We start from the raw sequence: 17943 nt of genomic DNA, 5'->3' as shown, positions 1-17943 counted from the left end.
CCAATCCCCCCCTGAATGGTGGAAACGCCACCCCTATGTATTTGGGTGTAGCTTATGCTGTGACACAAAGAACATCGACCCTTTTATTTTTTATACATGAAAAAGATACTGGACTGATAATAGATGATAAGAGATCGAATCGGACCAAAGCTATTCGGTTTGGATTGTATAGATCGACCAATCATTGGCCTGGTTTTCAGATTAACCCGATATATGTTTAAAATCAATAAAACTGACCAAACCGGACCAAACCGGACACTTTGACACCCTCTGTGTAACTGTTACAGGAGGGATCCAACCGGCAGGAGAAGATGGGCGGGGGAAGAGATGGATTTTATATTCCTACTTACATTTCTTTCATCAATGATTGCGTCTCTGCTTTGGCTTCAAAATACTCATCAACACGCTTTCCTCTGTTCCTTCGCTTCTCTTCTCTCTCCAGGGGTTCTCGCAAGGGCAGAGAGAGCGAGGGGGTGAAGAGGAGGTCTGGAACAATGTCTCTTCGGCCAAATTCTCGAACAGAGGTCCGCAAGAAATCTTACAAGACGGGCGTTGATGCAGATGAAGCTCGGCGAAGAAGAGAAGACAATCTCGTCGAGATCAGAAAGAACAAACGAGAAGATAATCTCCTTAAGAAACGCCGAGAAGGGCAGCTTCTATCTCAACAAGCAATCGAACCTTCTCAATCCGCGCAAGGGATCGAGAGAAGGGTACCATTTTAATATTAGAGTTCTGTTAGTTTGTCCATTTTCGATTAATGTGTCTTCCTGGCCTTCCATTTTTTCACAATGCTTTATTGTTCTGCCTTTCTTTCTGTTGATTTTTGTTCCTCAATGCCACCCTTCCCCTTCTTTTTTACTTTTTACATTTTTCCCCCAAAGTATTGTGGGATAGGGTTTGATTGATGAGATTGTATAGTTAGGAAATGAACATTTTATGTGTTAGTAGTACGAAATCCGTACATATGCTGCTCCGTAGGTGATCTTATCCAGCAGCTGCATCGATGAACCATTTTTTTAAGCTAATTTTATAGTTCTGAGTAAATAGGAAAGTTCGGCAGGACCACTTATTTGAGTCAGGACTTTGCATTTTTTCCCTCCTCTTACAATTATATCGACATAGGACCACTTATTTGAGTTCTGAACCAGGATAGATTGTTTAGTTGCGAAGTGCAATAAGAGAAAGAGGCTCAACGTACCAGGGAAGTAAGGGTTTATCACCGTTGAAGTTTATGTCCTTGCTAAGTGATGATATAGAACAAACTGATTACATTTTGCATGAAACTGATTTAGAAGGTACCTTGGGTTGAGTGGACAAGAGACTGTAAGGTGGTTAAAAAAATTTGAAATGGAGACAAAATTTTGTCTATTTTCAATTTAGTTGGGCATTTAATAATATGCTCAAGGTTTCTGGTTATAAAAATTGCTTCTTGGGGTAGATTTTCACATGGATATATAAGCAAACAGCTGATTTTATTTAGATTTTCCTGTGATTTAAAAATGAGTCTCCTTAGTTGATTGAAAGGACCTTTTTCTTAGAGATTTCAAAATACATTTTGTGTATCTTTGCATGTCTGTGCTTTTATTCTGAAGCTCGTACAATTGAAGGGAAAACTTTTCTGGTTCATGAACTTGGTACTTATTTCAAAGATTTTACAAGTTTAAGGATTTGGGAAACTGTATGCCATTTGCCAACTGTGTATTGCTATTTATGTTTGTACATAAGTATATATGAATGAGTTTAATTCATGATTTAATTACTTATTTGAGAGAGAGAGATGATGATATACTTTGATTATATCAAAACCAAACATCACACCATGATGTAGTGTGATTAGGATTCTCTGCACATGCTGTTCACTGCATTTGTCTCTGTCCGTGCTTTTTTGATGCGAAAAGAATCATGGGTTTTGGTCTTCTAAAGGCATGGGGCATATATGTTTTATGACAGTAGATCACATCTTATTTACATAATCCTTGTTGTAATATTTTTTGCAATTTCATGGCATGAACACAATGTGTACATCGATGTCCATGTGCAGAGGATCTGAGTTACAACGTAGTGTGCTTATAATTACAAGCATTACAGCAGTTTTAGATAGTTAAAGGTTAAAATATTTATGGTAGAAACTTGAAATTACCAGCATTGTAGTTGGGCAGCTAATGCAAAGATGCTTGTCACAAACATGCTACTGGCACAGGGATTTTCTTCAATTCATATAACACTTTCCTTATAATAAATTTTGGATTGCAGGGTTATCACTGAAAACATTGACTTAATTCTTAATCCTTACCCCCCCCCCCCCCAATAATTAAAAAAAGAGAGATATTCTCTGTTGATTGGAAAAATGCAAGTGAAATTGAATTTTGTTTTTTCTATTTGAGGTGGAAGATGTAAAACTTGGGCCCACTTGTCAAGGGTCTGAGGTCTGCCTACGAGTTAATTTTAATCTATTTGTATGCTTAAACTAATTAGTGAGTGTATTGAAATCTATGGGCTGTTTTCAACAAAGCATAGTTTAGTGATTCTTTTTTTTCAATGCCGATCCCAGTTTCAGTTGTCATGTTTGTGTTGTTATTCTTTTTTCTTATCTTAAAAATTGACCACTTAGATCAGACATGGAAGAGCATGGGAGTGTATTTCAATGCCAGTACTGTGTGTTGGTAGTGATACTTGATTTGTAGCTGTAAAAGAGTTTAAATACTAACATTCATGCATCAACAGTTTTTTCCCCCTGAAAGCCTGGGAACCTCATCTATATAGTATGAACCTGTAATAATATCTAATAAGAAGGAAATCATGCTTAAACCGGTTGGGTCCACCTCCAATACTAATATTAGGTGGATCATAGTTTGAGCGACTGCAGACTCTTGCCTTCAACCTCCAATAAAATTTTCTTTATTAAAACATTAACCAATGTTGAGTAATAAACAAATCCACTCGACTCATTTAAGCATCAGTTGGGTTTGCTGCATGAATCCTGTTTAACTATTTAACTCTATTTAAAGCTATGGTAACTGTTAGTTTGCAATTAGTCACTTCTACGGAATGCCCTAGCAATCCACATAATCAAATAGTGAATTCCCAGCTTCTGTATTAACTGTATTTTCTACGCGTTTTGGATGCTGGCTGCCAATCTTATGCCTCTGCCCTCCTTTGACCAGATTTGGATCAGCAATGTGGAAGCATTGGTGTTCTTGTCATGAAATGATGTATAGAAGAAATGAATGTAACTAAGTTGAAGATGCTGAGATGAATGAATGGCAAGCCTGGGACGTGAGAATGATAATTGACTGCACCTAAAGGAACTCATGACTTGCACAAATAGGTGACCACGTTAGGAAGTTGATTGAGATAGTTTTACCATGTGCAATGAATACCCATGAAAGCATTGCTAAGGAGTAATAGGGGGTGAGTTGGATTTGTTAAAAGGATGAGAGGAAGGCTTGAAATGACTTGATTGAAGTGGTGAAAGAAGACATGATATATTTCCGTAAATAAGATGGAATGAGAGAGGAGGATTCATCCTACTGATCCCGGTTGGTCACTTGGTTGGATAAGACTTGGAAGAAAAAGTGAAGAGAATAGGTAAAGGAAGGTGTGAGAGAGAGTCACATGAGCAAACACCACACAGCTGACACAAACATGTACCAAAATTTTATTTCATCTCAACCACACTAAACTAAAAACTGAACATAACTGGACCCAGCACTAGCCTCCTTTCATCAATAACTCAGAATTACAACTTAAAAAACTGAAGTAAATTCGTGACCCCCCAGGACTTAGTATGTTGGTCCATTACTAAAAATAACAAGCTCAGCCCATATAACATCAAACCAGGCTTCATTCTTCACTCGCAATTGCTTCGTCGGGTCATTACAAATTGCAATATGAATTTAACTTGTTTGCTTCAGATACTCTATCCTTGATTTAAAAAAAAATCAGGTCTGGATCTTTACTTACAGAAAATGTTCCAAAAACCTGATTTTCCCATTTAGTCTCTGTTACTGCTGTTTGTTGTAAATAACTAATAACCTAATGCAATCTTCTTGTTCTTTTTATTCTCTAATAGTTGGAAAGTCTTCCTGTAATGGTACAAGGAGTATGGTCTGATAATCCTGTTTCACAATTGGAAGCAACCACTCAATTCCGGAAGCTTCTATCAATTGGTAGGTGCAGGTTTTCTTGCACTGAAATCTGTTAGACTTTTCATTTTCTCTGTTTATAATATTGAGTTAGTTGACATAATTGATTACTTTTGCAGAACGCAGTCCTCCCATTGAGGAGGTAATCAATGCAGGTGTTGTCCTTAGGTTTGTGGAATTTCTTGAAAGGCTTGATTTGCCTCAATTGCAAGTATGGACTGCACTGTAGTTTGCTTTCTCTTTTTTGTTTAAATAATGTGTATATTTCCTTTTATGTACTGAGTAGCAAAGAACTTGTAATCCATTGTTAAGCCTACTTGATGCTTTCAATGTAGTTTGAGGCAGCATGGGCATTGACCAATATTGCATCTGGGACATCGGAGCATACTCGAGTTGTAATTGAGCAGGGTGCTGTCCCTAAGTTTGTGCAACTTCTTAGCTCTTCAAGTGATGATGTTCGGGAACAGGTTGATTTTGGTTGGCTTTGTACTTCTCTTTTTGTTAATTGAGGTGCATACACAGACCACTTTGCTGTGACTGTGGAGGACTTTTTCTTACTCACCTTTCTGTTTCTTAAACAGGCTGTATGGGCCTTGGGTAATGTGGCCGGTGACTCTCCAAGTTGTAGGGATCTTGTTCTGAGTCACGGTGCTCTCATGCCATTACTGGCTCAGCTAAATGAACATTCTAAACTCTCCATGCTAAGAAATGCAACTTGGACTTTATCGAACTTCTGCCGTGGCAAGCCACCAGCTCCATTTGAGCAGGTGACACATCTATAAACTTCTGTTTGGTTACTTGGATAACTTATCAGTTGTTGTATTGTAGGTAACTAAATTGTCATGTTTCTATTGTCCATAGAGAGTGGAATGGTAGACACTGTTTATCAAGATGGTCCCATGTAGTTGGGATATTGTTTAGCTGTGTCTAAGATTTGTAAATTTTAATTGGTTTTGTTGCTGGGATGTATCAGGTGAAGCCTGCTTTGCCAGCACTTCAGCACCTTATCCACTCAACTGATGATGAAGTTCTAACGGATGCATGTTGGGCTCTCTCATACCTTTCTGATGGCACGAATGACAAAATTCAGGCTGTGATTGAGGCAGGTGTCTGTCAACGCCTAGTGGAGCTTCTCCTGTAAGTTGCTACCTATGCATTTTCTTTATTCTTTTTTTTTTCCTATTTATAGTTGTCTAACAATTTACTCTCTTTTGATGATCACTGGAACATTTTGGCTACATGTATGACGATTGCTGCACATGTTTTTCATTTTAGCTGGATTTTGTTCGGTTTTAGACATGGGATGCATTTCATGACTAATCTGACTAATGTTTATTTTTCCTGCAGTCATCCATCACCAACAGTTCTTATTCCCGCTCTTCGCACAATCGGAAACATCGTCACAGGAGATGATGCTCAGACACAGGTACTTTCAATATCTGTGCATATTTCTATTATAAGATAGATGTTATTTTTATTTTCTGAATGTGACAAGAAAGATTGAACTCTTTTTGATGGATAATAAAGACAATTAAGAAAAATGGGGATGTAAACTATTGCTTCTGATGTCTAGAATTATGATCTAAGCACTTTTTCCCCTATGATTTCAAACTTCAACAAGGGTGCATAACAATATCTTGATGGCTATAGGAATGCTGCTGATATCCTTTGCAGACACCAAAAATGTTGACAGCTGATCAATTACTTGATTGTTATTTGATTTTGAAATTCTACTGAAACGGCCTAAAGGGGCAAATATATTGAGTTGCAGGAGGCCAACACTAAGTTTGTGCCCCACAATGAGGGTACTTATTCTGGCTGCATGAGCCATGCTAAGGGTGCCTAAATTTGGGGTATGTCTGGGTTTGTCGGAATCATTGGTTGATGGTTGTATTGAATTTCTCCTTTAATTGATTGCAGTCAGCATGAGTCAATACCTCTTTGCACTGGTTATGAATAAGTTTGCTTAAACCTTAAAATCCAATTTTGTAGTTTCTATTGGTGAGACTGGAGAAGGATAAATACCAATTTTGAATTGTGGAGGGTGCTTTAAGCTTTATGGGTTTAAGATGAGTGCAACTGAAAAAAGAACGCGGAGAATGCACCTTTTGTAAAAACAGGAGTAAAAATGGAGTTGTTAAGATTGATAACCAAGTGATACCCCAAAGTATCCATTCGTATGGTTCAATCATCAATGGGAGGGGGTATTCTAGAAAATGTTGCCTGTAGAATTAGAGTTAGGTAGATGAAGTGAAAGGTGCTCTTGGTTGTTTTATGATCAATGTATTCCACTGAAACTAAAGATAATTTCTCTAACATGGTTGTAAGAGCAGCATATAGGATAATAAAGAAACTGTATATTTGCAAAGTAGTTGTTATTAATCTTCTTTACTTAAAAATTGACTCATTGAGATGATGTTGAGATGGATGATTGGCGTGGTGCATTGACCTATGGTGCATAAAATTAAAGGTGCCCTGAATAATTTTCTGGTTAACAAATAATGACCATGCTCTAATCATTGACACTGCTCTGATGGTTATAATTCATAAGAATATATTCTCAAGGTGTGTGGTTTCTAGTAAATAATGACTATGCTCTAATCATTGACACTGCTCTGATGGTTATAATTCATAAGAATATATTCTCAAGGTGTGTGGTTTCTAGTTTTATTAGTTGTCTTGTTCTGAAGTGTGAATTTGTGATGTTATATTGCTTTAAAATGTACATACCATGCATCCTGTCATAGTATGGACTTGTGGAATATTTGTTATACATTAGCTAAATGTATATGCATGAAACCAAGATGAATTAGCAACTAATTTTTTTTTTTTTTACAGTGGTTCTAGAAAATTGAAAAAGAACATATAATCTTTTTTTTTTATTATTAATTTTAAGCATCTTGATTGTAATTCAATCCAGTTTTAACTACTGTTTAGAGGACTGGGAAAGAACTTGCTAGACTACTTGTCTCCTTGTAGTTGGATCTCCAAGTTTTTGGAATGCTCCAAATTTTACTTGAGCATCCAAATCTGGGTCAGTCTCAGCAAAAACGTCTCTGAACAAGGTTCTAGAACCATACCAAATGTGTCTGAAAAAGAAGAACGAAGCAAAAGAAACATGCCATGCCCAAACTTACTTCTTTAAGATTGGACTGGACAATATAGCAAAGATCTAGTGAATGATGTTGTTACCTGATCAAATCTAAGGGGTTTCATAGGGTTTATGGTTTGGTTGAAGAATACTGACGTTCCATCTGAATCCTAACATTGTATCCTTCTCTGTAACAATCTAATGATTCCTGTTCCAGTCTTTTAATTTGATTTGTGAATCTTATGAATCATTCCAATTATTTTTGATTCAGACCCAGTCATCTGGCTGGAGTTCCTAACCTTTTAAGAAAGCTTTCTGGCCTCTCCCCTCTCTTGGGTTTCACTTTTCTGTTATAATACACATCTATACTGTTTCTTATTATGCAAAATAGTTAGCCTTCTAAATTCTTTTAACCTACTGAGGGCTATTTTTTTATTTTTAAGACATTTGATCATTAAAAACAGGGCAGGATTCTCCCTCCCTCTATTTTTGTTTTTGTTTTTTTGTAATCTGAACTTGTCTATGATGTTTCCATATTATTTCTAACTCCAAGTTGGGCTGGTAATGTTTTGACTGACCTGCCCAACTGATTCTGTTCGACCGACTTTTAACCAAGTGTCGGTGGGAATCTGTTGTTCAAAATCCAGGTTTTGAAAGAAACTTGCTCATGAGCTCCAAGAGGGCCACAAGCCCACAGACACCAATCTTTGATCATATTTAGAGAAAGCCTGGAACACTTTGTGAGAAGCCAATGAAATCTTCCTCTTCTCATCAAGCGAGCAGTATTCCTATCCTAGTCCATTGGTGTCCTTATTGTTTTGAATGTATTTGTCAATTGCCTTCCTAGTTATAGTTTCTATAACTAATATTATATACGCCTTTTCTTTCCCTCCTTTCCGTGAAGGCCTTTATGGTAGGCAGGCATGTGGGATATTTTCTTGCTACTAAAAACCTTTTGCACATGTGTGATGTATCAGCAGGAGTTACTCTGTCGTATGAAATTTTCTACTCTCCAACATGGAAATGTTAACCAATGATTTTTGTATTCAGTTTGTAATTGACAACCAAGTGCTCCCTTGCCTCTTTCAACTTCTCACTCAAAATCACAAAAAAAGCATCAAGAAAGAAGCATGTTGGACAATCTCAAACATCACTGCCGGGAATAGAGGTCAGATACAGGTGAAGTTCTGGCTGCTTGTTTTGCTTTTTTGGAACTCTTTATGTTTTGTGGTACCCAGAGCAAATGTCGATTGTATTTCTGGTTTTAGCCAATCATTAGCGTCATACAGGTAGTAAAGATATTGCAATTACTAGTTCCTACTCCCTACTGAATAAGTAATTCATTTTATGAAGATTGTAAGTGTAATAGCTGGCTTACTACTGTAGCTTCTCGGTACAGGCAATGTGTATCCTGGTATCCAGATTCTCCACAAGCAACTTCCTAGATTGAGCCCAGTTGGACATAATGCCTAATTTATGTGATTTAGGCCATTATTTTACATTTTAAACGGTTGATGGCCAAGATTGACACCCGATCAAGATTAGGAAGAGATGGTAACTGACAATGTTCAAACACTATCTGTGATCCACAGTTATTTCCATGGTCCTTTTTGTCTTGGGGTGGCAATCTAGGAATGCAACTTAGGATGGTTGATTGAGATTAGAGCCAAATAGCCCAACCCAATTTGATCTCAGACCTGAGCTTATTCTACTGAAACAGAACTTTTGCTACAGTTCTTGGGCCCTAGCAGAGTTTGGATCGGGGTGGTTGGGTGTTCTTTGTTTTGGTAACCTCAGGTCAGGTTTGAAACATTATCCAACAACTCTGAAGTCTAAAAAGTGTTAAGCTGCAAGTGCTACAATCAACCCAAAAATGAATCTGTTAGTGTTAACATTTTTGGTTCACCTGAAAGGAAAACAGGCTAGGTGGTAAAACCTAGTAACTGTGTTATAAAATTTATAGGATTGTTTTGACTAACTACTAAATTAAAAAAATAAAAAATAAAAAATATCTTTTTCATGGCCCCACTAGAAATTACATGTATAATTGCAGCTACATTATAATGGGGGGAGGACTTAAATGGCCCCGTTAAGAGAGCCCTCTCATGATGGTCTGCTGGCCTTCTTGAGCCATGACTATTGAGTGGGAAAGTCCCCTCTTGGATTAGCCATGTGTCAAGTTTGGATCCCATCTCTGCCATATGACCCACCATGTTTGGTCTTTTACCCTTGTGTTTTCAATGGTCAAACCAAAATTGTACCAAAACTGCCAATATTGAATTTCCTATTAATTTGCAACCTTCATATCTCCATGTTGGAACATAGTATTAGGCTGAACTTTCCAGACTGAGAGATGATGACATGGACATCTCCACAAAATTTGAACATCAACAAAGCTGCCATATGTCAGATATTTTCTCAAGTAATTGTGATGGAAAATAACATCTACATTTTATAAGGCACTTTAATTATCTTTAAGTATGGTTTGAAAACGCCAATACAACTTCAAATTATCTCTTGTAAGGACCATTCAAATATGTCTACTTTGTGTACATTTTCCCTCTTCTTGACAAGTCAACTAATTGTCATATTCAATCGAGACCAAATATACACAGAAATGTTACTGCTCAGCTTGACCTAAGTTTTGGTTGCATCAGTTGGGTTTCGGTTTAGCCCAACAAAGTTGTGCCCAAGATAGAACTGATTATATTGGAAGCAGGATGCATTTATGATTCTCTGCTACTTGCTGTGCAACAGGCTGTTATTGATGCCAACATTATCCTCCCTCTAGTACAGCTTCTTCAACATGCAGAATTTGACATCAAGAAAGAAGCTGCCTGGGCTATTTCAAATGCTACCTCTGGGGGATCCCATGAGCAGATCCAGTATGTTTATCCTATCTGCCCTACTTTGATTTTTGGTCTCCATTCTAAACAGCCATGTGCTATAGCTGAATATAGGCTTCTCTCTCTCTCTTCTTGGTTATGGAAGAGAAAAATACGGGCCAGTAGGAATCAAAATAAATTGTCTATCTTGCCATCTTTTTAAGTTGATTCTTGGGGTCTTGCCTGATGGATTGTATCTGGTCAATCAATGGATGTACCTGGTGTATTTGGGAAGAGGAACTACATTCAGTGCGTGCAATCCGGGATGTCTTGATAACCAGATAGCATCCTTATTGTTCATCATTAGCATCTGATCTATTGGAATCTTGTTGATAATTCTCCATGTTTTTCAGGGGCTGTGTAAGAATGCATTAGATCAGGTGGTTCTGTGATCTTTCCACTGAGTTGTTCTTTGGCAGGAAATCATTCAGTTTTGGCTTAATTGAAAGTTGTTTGACCATGTGCACCATATGCAAGCCCATTGATTGGTAAATAGTGTTAATGGGGTGTTGACAGGAAAGTTTTAATATCTACAGGTTTGGGTTAATTGAATGTTGTTGTTTGACCATATGCACCACATGTAAGTCCAACAACAACAACAAACTCAGGCTTATCCCAACTGAATGGGGTCAGCTACATGCAAGTCCATTGATTGATAAGTTGTGTTTATGGAGTGATGACATGAAACTTAATTTCCCCCTTCGCCGAGACTATTTACTTCATAATCTTGTGACGTGGCAACATTCTTATCTAGTATTTACTAGCACCGAATCTCCTTGCAGACCCCAACCAGTTTGGTTGAAGGTTTTATTTTAGTCAAGAATAGTTCATTTACCAGACATTCCTTTGTTTTCTTGATTCTCATTTTAAGTTATATAAAACGAGACTGATGTAGGAAGAGTGTAGGAAACTATTGGTGTTCTGGAACTTTATACTGTAAAAGTTGTAGATCATTGCTGACAATTGTGGGAACAACACTGCTGTGCTGGTGTGACTACTGCTACTGCCACTATTTGCTTAAGCTCTGAATGTCTTAACAATACTCTTGTTGCTGCAGATATTTGGTGAGCCAGGGCTGCATCAAGCCACTCTGTGATCTTCTCATCTGTCCAGATCCTAGGATCGTGACAGTTTGCCTCGAGGGACTTGAAAACATTTTAAAGGTGAGTGAGGCTGACAAAGAGATGGGGAAGAATGATGGAGTCAATATCTACGCACAAATAATTGATGAATGTGAGGGTTTGGATAAGATTGAGAATCTCCAAAACCACGATAACAATGAGATCTATGAGAAGGCTATGAAGATCTTGGAGAGATACTGGGTTGACGATGAAGAGGAAGAACAGAATATTCAAGATGGTGGGGAGGCTGCTCAACGAAACTTTGCTTTTGGAACTAACCAGCCTAATATTCCATCTGGTGGTTTCAATTTTGGTTGAAGCAAGTTGGATGTAGTGTTTAATTGTGTATTTTTTAGGTGTCAAGTCTGTTGCAGGAAAACAACTACATGAATCAGGATTTTTGCTCTGGCTCTAGGTAGATTCCTAATGGATGCTGACAAGGTTTTAAGTGTTTGAACTCGTTGTTTTCATCTTGATTCGTATGTATTTTATTTTTTTTGGGGTGGGGGGTGGTGGGGGTTGATATTTGGATAAAGAAAATCAAGGTTCATAACTATCTCTAAACTAAATCAACATTCACAATGGGATATCAATCAATGGTTGATGAGAACACCCTCGGACCCCGTCGATCACCCTGCACTCAGGTCCAGGTTCACATCTGCCCAGAGCCATGATGGTTCCACTAGCATTTCCATGCCCTTTGTGGCTCTACTTCCCCACCATGATGGTTAATGATGTTTGCTGTAGCGAGAGAAGTGTGCAAGAGAACAGAAAACTTGAAAGAATTTTTCTAAACCCTTGATGCAGGTTGTAATTTTTAACCAAAATCAGTTTTTTCGTGTAACAATACTGAAGTTACATATCTATGATAACAGTACTGAAGGTTTGTGGTACAGCCGGTGCCTTATAACTGCCAAGTAGAGAAGGCAAAGATTGCTATACGTTTGTTTCTCTCATGTGAACTGTGACTCGAGCCAACTACCTGCATTCTGTTTCTTGACTTTCATTTCCTTCATCATCTTCCTCAACCCAGTTACACTGCTCCATACTTCCCTCTCACCATGAATCTTGGACAACACCGAGTAAACAGCAGGGTGATCCTTTTCCAACTTGAACAGCCTCTCTGCAGCGAACACACCAAGCTCCAAACTTGAATGCAGGCCACAGGCCCCAAGCAGTGCACCCCACACAGTCACGTCAGGCTCAATCGGCATGTCCTGGATCATCTTCTCTGCTTTATCTAGCTGCCCTGCTCTTCCAAAGAGGTCAACCATGCACGCATAATGCTCCAACCCTGCTTTGATACCATAGTTTGTGTCCATTGACGTGAAGTGTCTCTCACCTTCTTCAACCAACCCTCCATGACTACATGCAGATAACACATTAACGAATGTTACGTAATCGGGCTGGACACCATTGTTCCGCATTCTCTCAAATTCCTCCAGTGCTGTCGTTCCAAGTCCATGTCTAGCATAACCACCAATGATGGAATTCCACGAGACAATGTTCTTCTCTGGCATGGACTCGAATGCGCAAGCTGCTGCAGTGATATCCCCACATTTTGCATACATGTCTACCAGTGAGCTTGACAAGATCACATCCACCAATAAACCTAACTTGAAGATGCTTAAATGGACTTGCTTGCCTAAGAGCAGAGCTGAGCAACCCGCACAAGCACTGATCACGCTAGAAAACGTGAAGTGGTTCGGCCGACCACCTGATCTCCACATCGAAAGAAATACTTCTAAAGCCTCAACGAAGCGGCCATTTTGCTCGTACCCGCTGATCATTACTGTCCAGGAAACTACATTTCTTTCTTTCATTCTATCGAAATTGAAACGAGCTTCTTCGAGCATTTTATTGCTGATGTACCCTTTAACCAACGTTGTCCATGAAACCACGTTCCTCTCGGGCATCAAATCGAAAGCCCTACTAGCCTCGGCTACAAAGCCCAAACCCATGTAACCAGATATAAGTGCGTTCCATGAAGTCACATTGCTCACAGAGATATCCTCAAAGGCTCGACGTAAGGAGATCGGACACCCCAAACTCGCATAACCACCCATCAAAGCCGATCCAACGTACACGCTTGAGTTGAAAGCTAAACAAACCACACGGGTGTGAATCTGCTGGATCAGAAACTTGGAATCCCTACTCGAAATTGTGCTAATTATTGTTGACAAAGTGAATTCATTGGGTCTCTCTCCAATCCTTCCCATCTCTACAAAATATTGAACTGCATTTTCCGAATCATGGGTCCGTTGAAACCCCAGTAACATGGTATTCCATGTTACGGTATCTCTCAGGGGTATTCTATCGAACAATTCCTTAGCATATCGTAATCGATCGTGTTTGACATACCCAGCGATCATAGAATTCCACGAAACGATGTCGCGATACTCCGGATTCTGATCGAACAGCTTTCGAGCATCATCTACAAGACCGGTACGTATACGCTTATTAATAATTTGATTCAGGTAAGCGGTGGAAGGAACTAAAATGTTACGAGCACTCATCACTCATAAGTTATAACCGGAGAGGCAGAGGCTCCAATATTAGAGTAACACTTCGATATACTTACTATAACACTTCACAAGGGCTCTGCTTTAGAGAGAGAGAGAAAGAGAGAGCACAAGTTTCTGTGGAGTGTTATCATGAATTTGAAGAAGGGTTGCTCGTTAATCTTGAAAACCCAGAAGCGTATGTTACCTTTTATCCTCAATACTAGCCAAATTCTTCATCGTAAAAAAGAATCTGTCCCTGATGCAAGAAGAGAATCTGAAGTTTTGAAGAGGTTGAAACAAGAGAGAGACATCACAGTGGCTTTAGAATACTTCAAGTCCATAACTAACTCTAAAGTTTTCAAACACTCTCAGCGTACGTATCAAGCTATGATCGAGAAGCTCGGGGAGGAGAAGCTCATGGATTGCATTCAGTACCTCCTACAGCAAATGAAGTTAGAGGGAATCAACTGCTCGGAAGAAATATTCATCAACGTGATCGATTCTTACAGTCAAGCTGGGGCAGCTGAGCAAGCTCTGAAAACATTTTATCGGATTCAAGATTTCGGTTGCAAACCAACTGTCAAAATCTACAATCATCTCTTGGATGCCCTGCTTAACGAGAACAGATTTCAGACGATCAACCCTATCTACAATAACATGAAGAAAGATGGAATAGAGCCTAACGTCTTCACGTATAACATTCTTCTCAAGGCGTTGTGCAAGAATAATCGTGTTGACGCAGCTCAAAAATTGCTTGTTGAGATGTCAAACAAGGGCTGCCCTCCTGATGCTGTGAGCTGCACTACCATTGTATCCACGCTCTGTAGGCTTGGTAAGGTGAACCAAGCAAGGGAGCTTGCCACTGGATTCACTCCAGTTGTGCCTGTTTATAATGCTCTCATCAGTGGGTTATGCCGGGAAAACAAAATACAAGATGCTTTACTCTTGGTCAATGAAATGTTGAATAGGAGAATTCACCCTAATGTCATCACATACACGACAATCATAAATGGTCTGTGTGATGTTGGGGCTGTTGAGCTGTCACTTGCTGTGTTTGCACAAATGTTTGTTAGAGGATATCATCCGAATGTTCATACTTTTACTTCGTTGTTGAAGGGGTTTTTCATTAGAGGAGAAGTGTACGAAGCTCTCCAGGTGTGGAACTGGATTGTTAGAGAGGGATGTCAGCCCAATATCGTGGCATATAACACACTAATTCATGGTCTTTGCTGTAATGAGAATCCCAGTAGGGCTCTGTCTGTTTTCTATCTAATGGAGGAAAATGGCTGCCTCCCGAACGTGACAACCTATGCTATTCTTATTGACTGCTTCTCGAAAGGTGGAGACTTGGAGGCCGCAACAGAGACTTGGAACAGGATGATAAACAGTGGTTGCCACCCAAATGTTGTGGTGTACACCTGCATGGTGGATGTCCTTTGTAGGCATTCCATGTTTAATCAAGCGCAGTGCCTTATTGAGAAAATGTCACTGGAGGATTGCCAACCGAATACAGTAACCTTTAATGTATTTATCAAAGGACTGTGTAGCAATGGAAGAGTAGCTTGGGCAATGAAGGTCTTTGATGAAATGGAAAGACAAGGGTGTTTGCCTAATACTGCAACCTACAATGAGCTTCTAGATTGTCTCTACAGAGGAGGAAATGTCAGAGAAGCCTATATGCTTGTTGAAGAGATGTCTGAAAAGGATATCGAGATGAACCTAGCGACTTATAACATTATTATCAATGGACTTTGCCGTGTTGGTGTAGTGGAGGAGGTACTGCAGTTCTTGGGGAAGATGGTTGTTAAGGGAATTAAGCCCAACTCAATCACATTTAACATAATCATCAATGGTTATTGCAAGAGAGGTCAAGTTGAGACTGCTGTTCAACTTATGGATGGAATGATTGCAGAAGGTTGCCGCCCAAACTTAGTTACATACACTAGTGTGATACATGGTCTTTGTGAATGGTTTGGTTTAGAAGAAGCCATGGTTTATCTTAATAGGATGATGAACGAAGGCCTTTCCCCCAATGTTGCCACATGGAATGTTTTGGTGAGCTGCTATTTCGGCAAGACTGGGTCCTTGAGGTCAATCCACTTGCTAGAAGATGTCTTGGGTACTGGCTCAGACAAAAGGACTTCTAACATTATTAGCATTCATTGGTGAAGATAAATGTGATTTTAGGAATTGAAACTGAGTCCTTGAAATGACACCTGTTTGTGAGGAAGCTACTGATCCCAGTTACCTCTCACAGTTGGGCCCCAGATATTGCTGGGGGAAAACAAGATTTCATGGTTTGTTTGCTGAATGCAATATTTATTACTTGCTTGGTGTGCAATACAGTGAGGGCTCTACTGATCGGTGAGAATTTTCCACTACAGATAGAGGTAATGAATTTTCCCTTTCATCATATATGTAATAAATTATGAGAATTGGGTGATTATTTCATACGTATTGGAGAACATATGTTGGGAAGGGTTTCATCCATAATCAAAGTAACTCACCCAGGATATTTCATACGTCTAGATTGACCTACTTAATGGTCTTTTGATTTTCCTTTGAATATTCATCACATAATTGTGGCTTCCACAGGACATGAAATATTGGATACAGTTTGTTGCTTAGGGAATATAACGTGTGGGGCACATCAGTTGCTGTAGCTTGGCAGCACCATATGCCATGCATAGGGAGAACACAAATTGCAAAAAACTTGTCTGAAACTATCAAACTGTTGTCGTAAATGAGAGACCCACTTCTGTTGTTTTATGCATGGAGCTGTGGGGTTGGGAGTGAGTTATATTGTTTATACAAGGCAGGGAAGTTGGTAGATGGCATTTAGGATTATCTAGCTTGTATTTATGATGACCTCAAATCTAATTTCCCTTTTTCTTCTCTGCAAACACAGCCAATTTATTGTTATTTTGTAGGTCTTGATGGGACCCTGGTGCCAATATATCTTCCAAGCAGTATGGAGGTAAGAATCTTGCAAGTTCATGGAAAGATGGTAGAACGTATATAGCCGACCTTCCTATTCTGTTATGTCATGAGTAATTCTAATGTTCTTGGTCGTTTACGAAATTCTGTCTTTATTTTAAGAAGATGGAGTGTTAGATGCTGAGGAGCTTCTGGAGATTGGAGAGTTGAAGCACAGAAGAAGATTTGCATTAGTACACTCACTAGTTCAAGATGATTGAAGCTCTGGAACCAAAAGAGATGAAGTATAAGAACCAAGATGGAGAGGTAGAAAATGAGTAGCCCTATCAGTTCGAACAAAAAGTCACTTACAATTTTCCCTATTGCTAATGAATCTTTGCTTTCCCTTTCACTTTTCTTTATTGTAGCTTTTACTTCTTTTTTTTTTGGGGGGGGGGGGGTGGAGTTTAAACTTCCCAGATGTTAATTTATCTTGGGTCATGTGGAACCTAGTGTGTAAACTCAGAAGCATAATCTTTTGTATGCACTTAATGTTCAAAATTTTTGGAAAAGATGGAGGTCTTTCTGTTTAGATGCAAAAGAACAGCCAACCAACAATTTTATGCTGCCAAAAGAAAAATGACTAGCAAATATTGGAAAATGAAATCCAATTTTCTGAAAGTCTAGGTTCTGGAAAATATCTGGGCCTATTCCCCCCTCCCCCCCACCCCCTTATCACCACGCCAATAGATTGGATCTATTTATGTTTAACATTGCTACTTTTTTAATCCTAACTGTCACTCTGGCTCTTCTTCTTTACACCTTCCAAGGCCTAACAGATCTTACCAGCGGGAAGTCTGGTGAGTAACCCAGAGGGCTTGGAAGGTCCTCAGTGACTTTAATGCTGTGAATGCATTTAATACTCCAGAAAACTCTTCATTGGAGGATGCATTTTTCATCATTCTCATCTATTTGTTTAACATTGGCCTTTGTCCCTATTTATTCTGATTCTGATTCTGATTTGTTCAGGGAATAATTTGGAATCAGAAGTCATAGTTGATTGCAATTTGGTAGCTTTGTGGTATGTACCGGGATTGTGCACAGGGCCGCAGGAAACCGTTGGTTTTGAAGCCATGTGAGGCAGGGTAGTGGCGGCTGGAGTACAATCAGTTCCTTCCGACGTCAAGGTGGAGTTCAGAGACACTGAACTGCCAAGGATTGAGGTGTGGGGCTATAATTTGTATGCTGACTGTATTTGTAAGTCAAGTTACGGGCTAACTG

At 39.2% G+C, this 17943-nt stretch overlaps 3 protein-coding genes across 5 annotated transcripts; 2 read left to right on the top strand and 1 right to left on the bottom strand.

The window, feature by feature from the left end:
- The first annotated feature begins 355 nt into the window (after positions 1-355).
- On the top strand, positions 356-11712 carry LOC122658101 (importin subunit alpha-4-like). The gene is made up of 10 exons (XM_043852991.1): positions 356-710; positions 4073-4169; positions 4265-4356; positions 4481-4612; positions 4727-4912; positions 5119-5282; positions 5493-5571; positions 8287-8415; positions 9994-10121; positions 11179-11712. The coding sequence occupies exons 1-10, from the start codon at positions 495-497 to the stop codon at positions 11558-11560; spliced, it is 1605 nt and encodes a 534-aa protein (XP_043708926.1). The 5' UTR covers positions 356-494; the 3' UTR covers positions 11561-11712.
- A 449-nt stretch (positions 11713-12161) lies between these two features.
- Positions 12162-13758, bottom strand: LOC122659552 (pentatricopeptide repeat-containing protein At4g02750-like). Its single transcript, XM_043854654.1, has one exon. The coding sequence runs from the start codon at positions 13756-13758 to the stop codon at positions 12196-12198; it is 1563 nt and encodes a 520-aa protein (XP_043710589.1). The 3' UTR covers positions 12162-12195.
- Positions 13759-13874: 116 nt separating this feature from the next.
- LOC122658098 (pentatricopeptide repeat-containing protein At3g48810) lies at positions 13875-17019 on the top strand. 3 transcript variants are annotated; one of them, XM_043852989.1, is made up of 3 exons: positions 13875-16136; positions 16677-16723; positions 16849-17019. In XM_043852989.1, exon 1 carries the CDS (start codon positions 13897-13899, stop codon positions 15913-15915), a length of 2019 nt encoding a protein of 672 aa, XP_043708924.1. In that variant the 5' UTR covers positions 13875-13896; the 3' UTR covers positions 15916-16136; positions 16677-16723; positions 16849-17019. The 3 variants fall into 3 exon arrangements, with proteins under 3 accessions (XP_043708924.1, XP_043708923.1, XP_043708922.1); XM_043852988.1 differs by having other exon boundaries at positions 16846-17019; XM_043852987.1 differs by lacking the exon at positions 16849-17019 and having other exon boundaries at positions 16677-16847.
- Positions 17020-17943: the final 924 nt, after the last annotated feature.

This window comes from Telopea speciosissima, chromosome 4 (genome assembly GCF_018873765.1).
Source record: "Telopea speciosissima isolate NSW1024214 ecotype Mountain lineage chromosome 4, Tspe_v1, whole genome shotgun sequence".
NCBI classification, from domain to species: domain Eukaryota; kingdom Viridiplantae; phylum Streptophyta; class Magnoliopsida; order Proteales; family Proteaceae; genus Telopea; species Telopea speciosissima.
Note: the sequence above shows the minus strand (reverse complement) of the source record. Positions and strands in the feature narration are given on the sequence as shown.